Source organism: Tenrec ecaudatus, chromosome 1 (genome assembly GCF_050624435.1).
Source record: "Tenrec ecaudatus isolate mTenEca1 chromosome 1, mTenEca1.hap1, whole genome shotgun sequence".
Classification (NCBI taxonomy): domain Eukaryota; kingdom Metazoa; phylum Chordata; class Mammalia; order Afrosoricida; family Tenrecidae; genus Tenrec; species Tenrec ecaudatus.
In genome coordinates this window covers 70,323,297-70,338,539 of record NC_134530.1, presented here as the reverse complement: position 1 = coordinate 70,338,539, position 15,243 = coordinate 70,323,297, and the positions used below count along the sequence as shown (strand labels likewise).

Sequence of the window (15,243 nt, the reverse complement as noted above, 5' to 3'; positions counted from 1 at the left end):
GTAAGAGCCTCTTAAATTATTTCATTTCATATTCATAGTGTTAGTATGGGTTAGGTAGAAATAATATTTTTATTTGGCATGTGAAGAAACAACTGCAGAGAAGCCATCCTTAAGTGGCAGAGCCAGGATTCAAATCCAAGCAAACTGACTTCTGACACAGGACTTCTACTAATGTTAATTAGCAATCATTCAAACAAACCAAAAACCCAACTGCCATCAAGTAAATTCTTAACTCATAGTGACTCTAAAGGACAGTAGAGCTGCTCCTAGGTTTCTGAGGCTGAGCGAGCCTTATTCTCTCTCTGTGACTGATGGGTTCAAACTACTAACCTTGAGGGCCCAGCTTATTACACTTTATAGCACCGGGTGCCTCCTTCATTCAAAGGAATGGGGAAAGTGCTAGTAGTACTGTGGGAGAGAGAAGGGATTATTATTATTTTATTAATTCTAACAGAACATTGTGTTGTTGCTAGGTGCAGTCCAATCAGTTCCAACACATCACAGCCCTGTGTACAGCAGAACAAGCACTGCCTAGTTCTGCACGATCTTCACATTTGTTGTGTGAGCCCATTGTTGCAGCTGTGCATCTATCCTGCTCTCTGGTGACCTTCCTCGTTTTCCTTGACAATCCACTTTACCAGGGACAGGTCTCTCCTGATGACTTTATAGAGAAGGTGGAATTCTAGCTGATTCTGGAAGGATAATTTCTAGTAAGCAAAGTATTCTATGGTATTTTTAATCACTTCATGTATATGTAAAAGTTGGGCAATGAATAAGGAAGACCAAAAGAAAATTGATGCATTTAGGTTACAATGTTGGCAAAGAATATTGAAAGTACCGTGGATTGCCAGAACAACAAATATCTTAGAAGAGGTACAGCCAGGATGCTCCTGAGAATGAATATTGCCGGACTTCCTCTCACATACTTTGGACATGTTATCAGGAGAGGTCAGTTCCTGGAAAAAGGACACCATGCTTGGTGAAATAGGTCAGTGAAAAGGAGGATAAAGCTTGATGAGATGGATTAACATGGTGTTTATGTCCTTAGTTCCTTGCCTGTGATGTTGTTTGATGCCCTCTTCAGTTCCAACTCTTAGTGCTAGTCCTGTGCCATCTCCACAGTTGTTGTGGCTGCTTGCACCCATTGTTGTAGCCACTGTCTCAGCCATCTCATTGAGGGTCGTTCTATTTTTCCAAGTATGATATCCTTCTTCAGGGACTGCTCCTTCCTACATGAGAAGAATGAAGACGAGACAAGTATTCTGAATTCTCCTAAGTTCCCCTGTAAGCACTTTGTCCTCTTCAAGGCTTTAGGAGAAGGTCCTTTCTTAACACTTCTGGCAGTTCAGCATTCCTTGGCTTGTATCTGCAGCTTCATATTTCTCCCATCGCTGTCTTCCCCTCATTGTTCAGCTTCCGCATGCATGTGAAATGATGAAAAAGGTATCATGGCTTGAGTTGGGTGTGCCTTAGTCCTTAAAGTGACATCTTTGCTTTTTAACATTTAAAAGAGGGTTTTTTTTTGCAGCATTGCATATAACAGCCACTCAATAAATAATTGTTTAGTGGATGAATAGTATACTGACATTTATAATTCCAGTGACTGATGAGTTTTGAAAATGCAAACAACAATCTATTCTAAAGATACTGGTACAAATAGCTGTTCTGGTGATCTGGTCTATTCAACCTTTCGTCACATAATGAGGAAACTAACAGATTACATTAAATATCCCTTTTACAAAGCAGTGAGTGGACAAGGGTTGGGGAATGGAAGAAAGAATGGGTATTTAAGAATCAGCTTTTGTCCAACTTCCCATGACCAAATTTGATTCTTACCTGGCCCCCTTCTAAGTTATTTCCAATCATAACAATTATAATGATTGTAATTATACTTGCTTACATTTTATTTTTGAACTCTTACTAATTATTGGAGGGGCTTTGGTGGCACAGCGAGTTAAGCATTGAGCTGCTAATAGAAGGGTCGGCAAGTAAGTGGCTTCAACCCACCAGCTACTCTGTGGGGAAAAAAATGAGGCAACATGCTTCCATAAAGATTAGTGTCCCAGAAACCCTATGCAGCAGCTCTGCTCCCTTACGGGGTCACTGTGAGTTGGAATGGACTCTACAGCAGAGAGTTTTTGTGTGGGTTACTATGTACCAGACACGATGTAATGTGCATTCCTTATTTCTTTCAGTCTTTCCAACAATCATGTGTTGTATATGCTATTATGGAGAAGTGAGTGCTTGACTAGTAAAGACGAGAGGTGGGATTTGAACCCAGGCTCTCTAGCATCGGAGCTTTTTATCTATCCTATACTCCATTTACCCTCTCTTCTTAGGCCAAAGTTAGTTCCATCTAGACATGAGAGCCTGCGTGTTCCCCTCAGAGTCTGTTCTTTTCAGCTTCCCAAGAAATGTCAGACGAACTTACAAAAACCAGCCCTTACTAAACCTCTCAGTGGAGGAACTCTGAAATTTCCACATTAGCATTTTTGGTTGAAATAGCATGTCTTAAAAACTGTAATATTACAACCAGCCAACCATTCTCCGTCATGTAGTTCCTCTTTCTTTGGCAATCGTTTAATGAACATGCATACTATTTCCTAAGCTCTCTTAGGTGCTGTGGACACCAGGGACATATGTGACATGGATTCTCCCTTCATGGGACACTGGTCCTCCTAGAACTGTGGTTGCTGTTTGTGTAGGATATGTTAGCAGTTCAAGCCCCCGTTCTGCTGGCTTCGTAGCACTTCTCTTCCTCCTCCCACTTTACGATCCCCCTCCGTCATGTTCAGTGGTATATGGTTTTTTAATTCCTTTTTATATAATTAGGGCCTATGGATTGGAAAAACCCTCAACTATAACTAAAGAATAAAATCACTCACTACCCTTAAGTACTGATTATTAGTGCTTTAGTTTATTTCTGTTAATATGGAAAGCTTATTTACATAAATGAAACCTCACTATATTATATACAGCTTGATTATTTTTCATTTAGTATATTTTGGGTATGTTTCCTATCTGTGCATAAAGATCTATTTAGGTATTTAAATGGCTATATAGCATTCTAGTATATGAATACACCATATATATTTAACCAATGTTTTGTTGATGTTTAGGCTAGATACATGGTTAAAGTACCATTGTTTTATGCAAATAACATGTGTCTTCTACATTTGTTAACGACTCCCTCCCGTTGGGAACTAGTTTTGTCATCTCTATGCTATTTTTTTTTTAACTAAAACCGAGGTGTGTCGGGGGTGGGGGTCCGGGTGCATCTGGCAGGGGACTTAGTGGTTGCAAACAAATGTAGAAGGCATGTTATTTGTGTAAAAACACAGATGCAGGGGGAGCGGGGAGGGAGGGGAAAAATGAGGATCTGATTCCAAAGGCTTAAGTAGAAAGCAAATGTTTTGAGAATGATGATGGCAACATATGTACAAATGTGCTTGACACAATGGATGGATGTATGGATTGTGATGAGTTGTAGGAGTCCCCAGTAAATGATTTAAAAAAAAAACAAACAGATGCAAAAGACTGAATCTGTTTTTGCTCACCTGAATTGGGTATATTTGTAAAATGAACTCCCAGAAGTGAAATTGTTGATTGAGTAACAAGTTTTGTGACATATGGTCAATAACTATTTCGAAAAGTTGTGCCAAGAAATCAACATGTTTTGTGAGTTTCTGTCTTACCTTTTGAACTAGATGTTAAAATTTTTCTCCTTGTTTTATTTATGAGTGAATTTAAAAACATTTTTGTATGAGACATTTATTTTTCTTTGAACAATATATTTACCTTTTGTTCACACACACACACACACACACACACACACACATATATATATATACACCTTCTGAGCAATCTATATACCTTTTATTTCTGTTGAGTATAAAAAGAAATGAAATGGCTGGGGGTGGTGTTTGACTTCCTTCATTTACACAAGGGGGAAGGAAAATCACCATCATCAGCTGCCCAATACCAATGCCTGTGAGGCTAAGGTCAGACAAGCTTCCTCCATCTATTCCTTTTTATTCTGACACCAACTATTCCTCATAGCTCTCTACTTCTGCGCCCCGTTTTAACAATTCACTGCCGTGGCCACACTGAACTCACCCATGATTATTGGAATTATAGGAATATTAGGGAAATTAACAGATTACAGTGTAAGGGAGAAATACTTGGCATACAGTTGTGTAGTGTATTGTAGCATAAATTCTTAGCTCTCTGGTTTATAGAAGGCTATGAATGGCAGTGGCAGCCCAAAATCCATTTGCAGGGTCCCCAAATAGATTAAGCCACCATTGAACTCTTTCTGATCTTTAACCAGGGTTGCAGACAACCTTGCCCTCAGGAGAGTGGATTGCCAGCCCAGGGAGGGGCAGTCTCTTTCTTAGGGGCTTGCTGCGTTTGTCCTTGTTGGAGGTCACCTTACTGGAGACAGTACAGGGGATCATACCAGGAGGTACAAAAAACCAGAATTGCGCTGGGCAGGGTGGAGCGGAGCTTTCATAGTACCCATTGAGCAACTCAGCTCTGAGTTATTGTGCCCAGTGTCATTGCCTGGGAAGGTTCTTTCTGGTCACAATGAATACAGGGGGGGAAAAGGGGGAATCAATCGCAATGATTGACATAGAACTCCCCCCCAGGGGGACGAACAACAGAAAAGTGGGTTAAGGGATACAGTGAAGTATGTAAGATATGAAAATAATAATAATTTATATTTTACCAAGGATTCATGAGGGAGGGAGGGGGGAAATGAGGAGCTCTAATACCAAGGGCTCAAGTAGAAAGAAAATGCTTTGAAAGTGATGATGGCAACATATGTCCAAATGTACTTGACACAATGGATATATGTATGGAGAGTGATAAGAACTGTAAGAGCCCCCAATAAAATTATTTAATAAAAATAATTTTAAAAAGCTTTAAGGAGCCCACAATAAAATGATTTATTAAAAAAAATAATAGTGAAGAAAAAATGAGGGAGGCGGTGTCAGCCATCCAAACAGATGAGTTTGAAAAATTTATCCAAGAATGAAATCGCAGATTTGATAAATGTATTAAGTGTAATGGAGAGTACTTTGAAAGCGATAAGTACTTTCAAAGCTATGTATTTAAAAGTAAAAACATTTAAATACACAGCTTTGGAAAAAAAATCTGTTTTTGGGGGGATACCCATCGTATAGTCATGAGTCATGCCCTTATCAGTCTCATCCTAACTGCCTTGGTTGGAAGGCCCTGAACTAATCTTGTAAGCCCTTCTAGCAAACAATGTACCAGGTCCCAGTCATGGTCTCATACCTGTTTCTGTTGTCCCACCTGTAGTTGGATGTATTTATCTCCCAGGAATCATGCTTTTGTGAGTTTTGTTTGCCCTTCCATGCCTCCCTTTTTTAAAGCTTTGTAGCTCAACAAAGAAGGATCCCTGGTGGTATATAGCAAGGTCAAAGTTCCAACCCACCAGCCAACTCTGTGGGAGAAAGTTGAGGCTTTCTTCTCCCATAAAGAGTTACAGCCTTGGAAATCCACAGAAGTTCTTTCCTGGCCAATAAAATCTCTATGAGTCAGAATTGACTCATAGCAGTGAGTTGAGTTGATCTCAACAAACCCTGGGACACCATTTTAACTTTGTGTGAATGGCCTCCCTCATCTGGATGATGTGTCTGTGTCTTTGTTTCCTTTAAGACTTAATAAATGTTCTCAAAGTATATTTGAGACGGGGATCTCTTTTGTACCCTAAAACTATTGGCAAACCTCTCTGATCCTCAGCTATTTGGCCTGGCTTCTGCCCTGCTCTGATATTGTTACAAAGTTCTTTTAGGGTTGTCAGTAAATGCCTCAAACCCAGTACTCCCAATTAAATTCCCAGAGGCACCTCACACCATAAACCAGCCCCCATTCCACATGCCATCCTCTTGCCCCAAACATTCAGCTTTACTTGCTGTGTAGACTGAGAAGTCTGTCACTCTCTCATACTCTGATTCCTGGCCGTCACTCTGGTGTGCAAACTGTGTCTTGGGTCAAGGAAGTTCAATATACAGGAATCTCAGTGTCCAAATGACACATTCCACTCCTGGCTCCTCTTTTCCTGAAAGAGATCTCCCACTCCCCACTTCCTGCTTCTGAGATTGATCATTTTATACCTAACAGGTTGGCAATCACAATTAGCCAGGTTCACAGCCAGTCACAGCCAAATCCTACAATTTTATGATCTTCCCCCATCTTCTTACCCTGGCCTATCAAGAAGAAGTAATAAAGGCCTTGGCTAGAAGAGCCATGCTAAATAATTCACTGTATTGCAGGTATCTTATCATTTTAAAAAAAAGTATATATCTAGAAGCAATCTGTTTTTGTATATTAAGAAAGTTAGCTCCTTGTGTTTCAAACAGTTTGCTTCCCAGTTTGTTGTTGATAAATTATAGACTTTGAGTATAATTACCTTGTAGAAAAGGAAACTGAGCTCCAAAAGTTACTAGTTTTTGTTTTTTCTTAATGAGCTGTAGTCAGGTAGTGTCAGGATCAGCATCAAGTTTCCTTATTTCCAGTTGGGTGCTTTTCCCCGCTGTTTTAAAAGTTTACTGCCTTCTCTTTTCCATCATCATCTTTACTACTAGGTCTTTCCGCAACCACTTGTTCCATGGTAAACTTAGAAATTCACCAGTCTAGCGTGAAATGGAAAGATGGAGAGGTTTATGGGATTGTTTAGGTACACAAGAGGGTTTTTACAGTTACTGGCTTATTTTTTAATGCATATGTTACTGAACTAGTTTCCTTCTACCCTTTTTAACTGTGATTTGAGTGAAAGGTTACAGAGCAAATTGATTTTCATTCAATATTTTATACACATTTTGGTACATTATTTACATTCCATGCAATGTAACAGTACTCCTCCTGCTGCCTTCCTGTGTTTTCCATTTCCATTCCTCTTTCCCAACCATTCCTGCCTTCTGGGTTTATCCCTGGACAAATGCTGTCCTCATGACCTCTGGTGGTGGTTCTAAAGGACTTACTTCCCTGGTGCTATTGTTCACCTTAAACCCAAAACCAAACTTACTGCCATAGAGTCAGTGCGGGACACATAGTGACACTTGTGGGTTTCTGAGACTGTAACTGTGGGAGTAGAAAGCCCAGTCTTTGTCTCAAGGAGCTGCTGGTGGTTTTGAACTGCTGATCATGTGGATCAAAGCCCAATGTGTAACCACTGCACCACCAGGGCTCTTTTAAAGACCTAAAGTTGAGTGTGTAGGAGTTGGGGTCGGGTGGGATGGTTTAGTTCTAGGCCTAAAGAATGACTAAGGGCTAGACTACTTTCTCTAGATGGCATTTATATCTTATCTTTTTCATTTATTTTTTTAAAAATGTTTTGTTTTGTAGGTTCATGGGTGTATGTGTACATCAAGGACAGTTGCATGCACTTACAGAGGTAAGAATTCAATAAGCATCGTGAAGTGGCTTCTGTGCCACTTTTCAGCAAATTAAATGTGCCAGCATTTGTATTTATGCAAAAATGGCATTGCTAACAATGCTTTCTTTGTTGCTGGGTACAGTGGCCACGCCTCTAAATCCATTGGGTTCCCTTGTAATACCTGGTGAGTACTCCTGAGCATATGAATCTCAAGTGTATTGGTTCTTGCTGCCTGGATGACACCTTCCTAAGCTAGAGGATGTCGCTTTACTTAGCTAAAAAATTTCTCATAACAAAAACTTGGACAACTGGAAATGCTGTGTGTCTTGATCTAAAATCTCAATCACTGCTCTGATTTCCTGATTGGTTTTAGTATTTATTGAAATCAATTTATATTCCCAGTTTCTTGTCATTTTCAATCTCTACAAGGCAGATACATATGTGTAGTAAAACTCATTCTTGAACTCATTCTGTAACTGAGATTCCCCAAGTTTCCCAGGTATCTAGTTATAAGCTTTACAGTTTGCTTGGGTGCTTTATAGAAACACAATTTCTGGAACTTTCTTCCAAGCTTGCTAGGTCTGGATAGAGTTCATCTGTATTTTTAAAGACTCCTCAGTTGATTCTAATAAATATATAGAGTTGAGAATTCATATCTAGAACTTTTATGTCCCTCCTTGAGAAGTAAGTGCCAACATGTGAGGAAACTTCAGAAAGAATGATATTTAATAGAATTTGCAAGAGAATTTCCTCATGCCGGCTTGGTGCCTGGCATTAGTCCTGAAGGAGAGTCTCTTGTATATCTCACTCAGTGTCTCTTTTCTCAATCACCGGGCACTAGAATGGGGGATGTGTGTAGCTATGTTTTACCTCTTATATGAAAAACTAAAGAAGGCAGAAATGGTGAGGTTGTAATTTTCTATGCCTCCGGGTTTTCATCTGTAAAATAAAATAAATAATACATTTGCCCTCAGATTGTGAAAATTAAATATGTTGTGAGGACAAGCATGTTTAGAAGGTGATCAGAGGCTTAGTTTGGGAGTTTTGCATTTAAGTTATATGGTAGACATCCAAGAGAATATGCTGAATAGATAATTGAGTATCTTGGAGTACAACGGCGGTGGAAACTTGAGATGTTTCAACACAGTTGGTTTTCAAAAGTATGAACCAGGTAATATTACTCTATGGGTGTGTAGACTGAGAAACCATCTAGAAACTGTGCCCTGAAGGCTGCTCAGTGTTCAAAGTCAGAGAAGAAAAGCGCACTAAAAAGGAGTTGCTAGTGAGTGGGGAGAAAACCAAGAGGAGAATATGCTGGTCTGAAAGAAAGAAGTTTCTTTCTTTCTTTCTTTTTTTTAAGAAAGAAGTTTCTACGAGACGGACAAATGCTGCTGATAAGATGGTTGGTGACCTAGCAATGATGTTGTCAGGGTGAAATGTAAAATACTTAGCAATAATAATAACAACAATAATAAATAGTTAGCATAGTGTCTGGCATACAGTGATTGCTTGTATTAGAAACCTTCAGGTTTGTTCCAACTTGGACCCATGAACAACAGAGAGAAAGGCTGTCAGGACCTGTGCTACCCTCAATTGTTCCTGTGTGTGAGTCCATTGCTGCTGTCACTGTGTCAGTCCAGTTCATTGAGGGTCGCTTTCTTTTTTGCTGATTCTTTACCAAATATATCCTTTTCCAGGGACTGGTCTTAACCAAAGTACATGCGATGAAGCCTTGCTATCCTTGCTTCTAAGCATTCTTCTCGTTCTTATGGCAGGCCATGGTATATTCAACTTTTATTACCAACACCTTAATTCAAAGGCATCGATACGTCTTCAGGCCCCTTAATTTATTGTCCAGTTTTTGCATGCATATTTGCATGAAAATATCATAGCTTAGGTGAGGCACATCTTAGTCTTGTCCTCCAAGTGACATCTTGGTGCTTTTTAAAACTTTAAAAGGAGGCCTTTTACAACAGATTTACACAGTGCATTCTGTTACTCGATTGCTTGACTGCTGCTTCTGTGGGTATTAATTGTGAGTCTAAGAAAAATGAAGTCACCAGGAGGGTGGGGTGGAAAGGGGGAACTGATTACAAGGATCTGCATATAACCTCCTCCCTGGGGGACGGACAGCAGAAAAGTGGGTGAAGGGAAACGTCAGACAGTGTAAGATATGACAAAATAATAATTTATAAATTATCAAGGGTTCCTGAGGGAGGGGGAAGCGGAGAGAATTTAAGTGGTTTAAACCAGGGGTTTAAGTGGAGAGCAAATGTTTTGAGAATGATGAGGGCAATGAATGTACAAATGTAATTGACGTATATATGGATTGTGATTAGAGTTGTATGAGCCCTTAATAAAATGATTTAAAAAAAGAAAGAAAGAAAAATGAAGTCCTTGACAACTTCAATTTCCCCCTCCTTATTATGGTGGTGTCTGTTGGTGGAGTTGTGAGGATTTCTGTTTTCTTTCTGGTGAGCTGTAGTTCGCCCTGAAGACTTCTGCTCTTCCTCAGTAAGTGCTTCCAGTCCTCTTCTCTCTCAGCAAACAAGACTGTGTCATCTGCGTATTCCAGGATTGTGTGACCCTTCTCCAACTTTGATGCTGTCTTCTCCTGTAACTTAGTCTACCTTGTTGGATTATTTACAGAGCATACAGCTTGAATAAGTACTGTATATACTCAAGTATAAGCTGACCCGAATATCCTCTGAGGCACCTTATTTTACCACAGAAACGACATAAAAAATGTGCTGAAAAACCTGGCTTATACTCGAGTAGATAACGTATGTTGAAAGGAAACTACCCTGATGTACACCTTCCCTCATTTTAAACCACGCAACATCCTCTTGTTCTGTTAGAATGACTGCCTCTTGGTCTATGTACAGGTTTTGCATGAGCATAGTTAAGTATTCTGGAATTCTCATTTTTCAGAATGCTATTCCTAATTTTTCTTGACCCACACAGTCAAATGCATTTGCAATAGTTAATAAAATGAGTACACATCTTTTTTGTATTATCTACTTTAACCCAAAATTTCTTAATATATATATTTAAAACTTTTTAAGTGTTAGTACTTCTTTTGAGCTTTTCAATATTTTTCATTTGGTAATTAGTTTTTCATTTAGTACCTTAAAATATTTACAGACTTTTTATTGAGGCATTTAACTATGTTAATCTGGGTTGACTAGAGAAACAAATCCAGAGACACTCATATGTGTGCTCTTTCTATCAAAGAGTAATTGTGTATTGAGAAAATATCCCAGCCCAGTCCAGATCAAGTCCATAAGTCTAATATTAGCTCATATGTCTCATAGTAGTCCATAAATTCCTCTTTTGATTCAACGCAGCACATGCAATGGTGGTTCCATGGGGCTTTTCTATAGGAAGGTGAAGCAGAGAGAGTGTGGCCCACCTCCAGTGAGAAAGGGAGGAAGTTCCCAGAATCCTCATGAGAAGGCTATGCCCACCAGGAGGCATCATCAGGCTGTGACCTGATTGACAGGCCAAACTCCACCCCTTCACTTTATCAAGTTGACATGAAATTCTGTAACTGCCACACTAACATAAGTAAACAAGTGCACATATGCAAGTATATAGCTCACTAAATTTTTATGAATGAACACATCCATAATCAGTACCCCAGATCACAAAACATTTTCTCAGAAATGACTTAATGACTCTAAAAATTCCTCAGTGATAACAACTTCTTCCTCTCTCAAGCCCTACCTTCAACAGAGTTCTAAAACTAATAGGTCTGCATAGAGTATCTGTACTCTTTTTTTTAAATAAATCATTTTATTGGGGGCTCTTACAGCTCTTATCACAATTCATCCATCCATCCATTGTGTCAAGCACATTGTTAAATTCATTGCCCTCATCATTCTCAAAACATTTGCTTTCCACTTAAGCCCCTGGCATCAGCTCCTCATTTCCCCCTCCCCTCCCTGCTCCCCCTCTCCCTCATGAAACCCTTGATAATTTATAAATTATTATTTTGTCATATCTTTCCCTGTCCGATGTCTCCCTTCACTCACTTCTCTGTTGTCCGTCCCCCAGGGAGGAGGTCACATGTAGATCCTTGTAATCGGTTCCCCCTCCCTCTATGCTCCCAGTATCGCCACTCATACCCCTGGTCCTGAAGAGATCATCCGCCCTGGATTCCCTGTGTTTACAGTTCCTATCTGTACCAGTGACATCCTCTGGTCTAGCCAGACTTGCAAGGGAGAATTCGGATCATGATATTGGGGGTGTGTGGAGCATTTAGGAACTAGAGGAAAGTTGTATTTTTTATCGTTGCTATATTGCACCGTGACTAGCTCGTCTCCTCCCCAAGACCCCTCTGCCAGGGGATCTCCAGTGGCCTACATATGGGCTTTGGGTCTCCACTCTGTACTCCTCCCCTCCTACAGTATAGTAAAATTTTTTGTTCTGATGATGCCTGATACCCAATCCCTTTGACACCTCGTGATCACACAGGCTGGTGTGCTTCTTCCATGTGGGCTTTGTTGCTTCTGAGCTAGATGGCCGCTTGTTTACCTTCAAGCCTTTAAGACTCTAGACGCTATATCTTTTGATAGCTGAGCACCATCAGCTTTCTTCACACATTTGCTCATGCACCTGCTTTGTCTTCAGCAATCGTGTCAGGAAGGTGAGCATCACAGAATGCTGGATTATTGGAACAAAGTGTTATTGTATTGAGGGAATACTTGAGTAGAGGCCCAATGTCCATAAGCTAATTAACATATAAATATATGTACATAGATCTATTTCCCTATCGTTGTACATAAATATATTTACTTATGTACATGCCTGTAATTAGACCTCTATAAATGTCCTTTGCCTCCTAGTTCTTTCCTCTATTTCATTTTCCTTTTCTCATATTCCACTATCATGTTTGGCCTTCATTTGGGTTCCAGTAGTTCCTTGCTTTACATTATCCTTGATTAAGCCCCACCAGGCATCCTATGCCCTTCTCTCTATCAATTTTAGTTCCCTTGTTCCTGTGTTGGTTGGCACTCTCTTTCCTTTCTTCCCTTTCCCCCTCTCCTGTGTCCCCCGGAACCCGTTGGTCCTGTTGTTTTCTCCGAATTGTTTATCCCGCCTATCTTATCTAGATAGACATGCAGAGACAATAATAAGTTCAGAAACAAGACAAAGCGAAATAAGACAACAAAGGAAGACAAAACAAAAAAAAATCTCAAAATAACAACAAAAAGAAAACCAATGACAAAAAAAGAAAAGCTTGTAAATAGTTCCAGGTCTGTTTTTTGACCTTTAGGAGTGTTTTCCAGTCAAGTCTGATGAGGTGCCATACTCTCTTCTCAAAGTCTGTTTTTGGTATTCCCCGGGGACTTCATTGCTTTGCTCCCCTTGTGCTCTGTTGCACGCCCTTAGCGTTTCACCCCAATGTGATGGGGTCAGATCGGGCACAGTTCCTGCACTTTGTCTCAGTGGAGTATCTGTATTCTTTTTTTTTTAATAAATAATTTTATTGGGGGCTCTTACACCTCTTATCACATTCTATACATATATCCATTGTGTCAAGCACATTTGTACATATGTTGCCATCATCATTTTCATCATTTTATTAGGGGCTCATACAATTCTTATCACAATCCATACATACATCAATTGTGTAAAGCACAATTGTACATTCATTGCCCTCATCATTCTCAAAACATCTGCTCTCCACCTGAGCCCCTGGCATCAGCGTCTCGGAGTTTGTATTCTTAAAGCACCCTAGTTTTTAAAAAGTATTAAGATATTATATTCCTTGTTTATATGGTTTTCTCTAAAATAAGAGTTTATTGGAAGGGCTTATTTGTTGCTTTTGCTGGAGAGAATATACTCTAAAATCGGTGATTATGTCACAAATTTAAAAGTAGGATGTAACAGGATTGGCAGAAATGAATGAAGGTAATGGAACATGCTGGTCATTTTGTACTTTAACAATATTTTCTATTGGTTATTTGCTTGTTTGTAGCCATATGCAACATGCAGTGTGTGCAATGTGAAAGAGTGTGTATTGCTAGGTTTTCCTGTATCATTAATGAGATATTGGCATTCTGGTGATATTAATAATCTTTTACTGTTTTTATAGGCTGGTGGCTATGAAATCGTAAGATATGATGCTTTCAGAGGGATCCACAAGGGCTAGGATGGTATAGTCTCTGGAGACTTCTGGCTTTAATTGCCTTACAATTCCACTTGGCAGCACAGTTAATGGTTTCACTGATGATAAAAAAGGAATTCCTTTAAAAAAAATCATTTTATTGGGGGCTTGTACAAGTCTTATCACAATCCATATATACAGCCATTGTGTCAAGCACATTTGTACATTTGTTGCCATCATCATTCTCAAAATATTTGCTTTCTACTTGAGCCCTTGGTATCAGCTCCTCATTTTCCTCCTCCCTCCCCGCTCTCCTCTCCCTCATGAACCCTTGATAATTTATAAATTATTATTATTTTGTCATATCTTATACTTTCCAACGTCTCCCTTCACCCATTCTTCTGTTGTCCATCCCCAAGGAAAGAATTTATATGTAGATCTTTGTAATTGGTTCCCCCTCTCTACCCCCACCTTTCCTCCACCCTTCAGGTATCGCCACTCTCACCAATGGTCCTGAGGGATCATCTGTCCTGGATTCCCTGTGCGTCCAGTTCCTATCTGTACCAATGTTATCCTCTGGTCTAGCCAGATTTGTAAGGTAGAATTGGGATCATGATAGTGGGGGAGGAAGCATTTAAGAACTAGAGGAAATTTGTATGTTTCATCATTGCTACCCTGTACCCTGACTGGCTCGTCTTCTCCCCGCGACCCTTCGGTAAGGGGGAAAAAGGAATTCTTAATGTTCTAGCATATGCTTAGAATTTGTGTGACATTAGTAATTATTTCTTAATTGGTAATTAAGTAATGTAAATACGATTTACAGTAATGTAAATACGATTCCTCATTTCCCATCTGCCGTAATTTATTTTTCAGTAATTATATTAAATAAGCATATAGCTCTCATTAATACCTATAAAGTATTGATATTATTGAAAAGACTTGTTTATATACAGTAGTTATCTGTTCTTCTGGATTGAAACTATTTCCCATTTATTCATTTATTGTTTACTGTGTGTCAGCATTTTCATATATTTCCATTTTCTTCCCACCTCCTCCATTCTCCCCTCCCCCAATTAATCTTTAAGTAAAGGAGTTAGCTGACTTTGAGATAATCCTACACATAGGGTCACTATAGGGTTGTTATGAATCAGAATCAACTCTCTGGCAGTGAGTGAAATAAGAATGCAATCAGAATGAAGAAGCACAGCATGAGGATGGCAAGGTTGTGCTTATCAGGAGGAACCAGTCCTGAAGAAAGATGTCATGCTTGGCAAAGTAGAGGGTCGGAGCAAAAGAGGAAGACCCTCATGGAGATGGATTGACACAGTGACTGCAACAGCATACCTAAGCGTAGAAATTATGGTGAGGGTGGGGCGGGACTGGTCAGTGTTTAGTTCTCTTGTTCAGCCTATAGGGCTGCTTTGATATAGAACTGACTCGGTAGCACGTAATAACAAGAACAGTGATGGGAAAGTTAGAATTCTTCAGTTTTAAACAAGTAAGTATAGACAGTCCCAAGGTTGCAGATGTGACCCATTTCTGTGTCTTTAATATTTGTAGGTGAGTTAGAACAGGTAGATACAGTTCTTACTTTAGTGAAAAGAAAAGGAACCCTGGTTGTGTAGTGGTTAAAGAACTTGGCTCTTAAGCAGATGTTGGCGGTTAAACCCACCACCTGCTTTATGAGAGAAACACGTGGTTATCGGCTTCCATCAAGACGTACAAT

The 15,243-nt window shown here is 39.6% G+C and overlaps 1 protein-coding gene across 3 annotated transcripts in view; it reads left to right on the top strand.

Moving 5' to 3' along the window:
* Positions 1-15,243, top strand: part of TESK2 (testis associated actin remodelling kinase 2) — a 158,471-nt gene that overhangs the window by 109,098 nt on the left and 34,130 nt on the right. For all 3 annotated transcript variants that reach the window (XM_075555537.1, XM_075555536.1, XM_075555535.1), the window contains exon 4: positions 7,375-7,423. In XM_075555537.1, the coding sequence (XP_075411652.1) occupies positions 7,375-7,423 (49 nt within the window). The remainder of the gene's footprint in view (positions 1-7,374; positions 7,424-15,243) is intronic.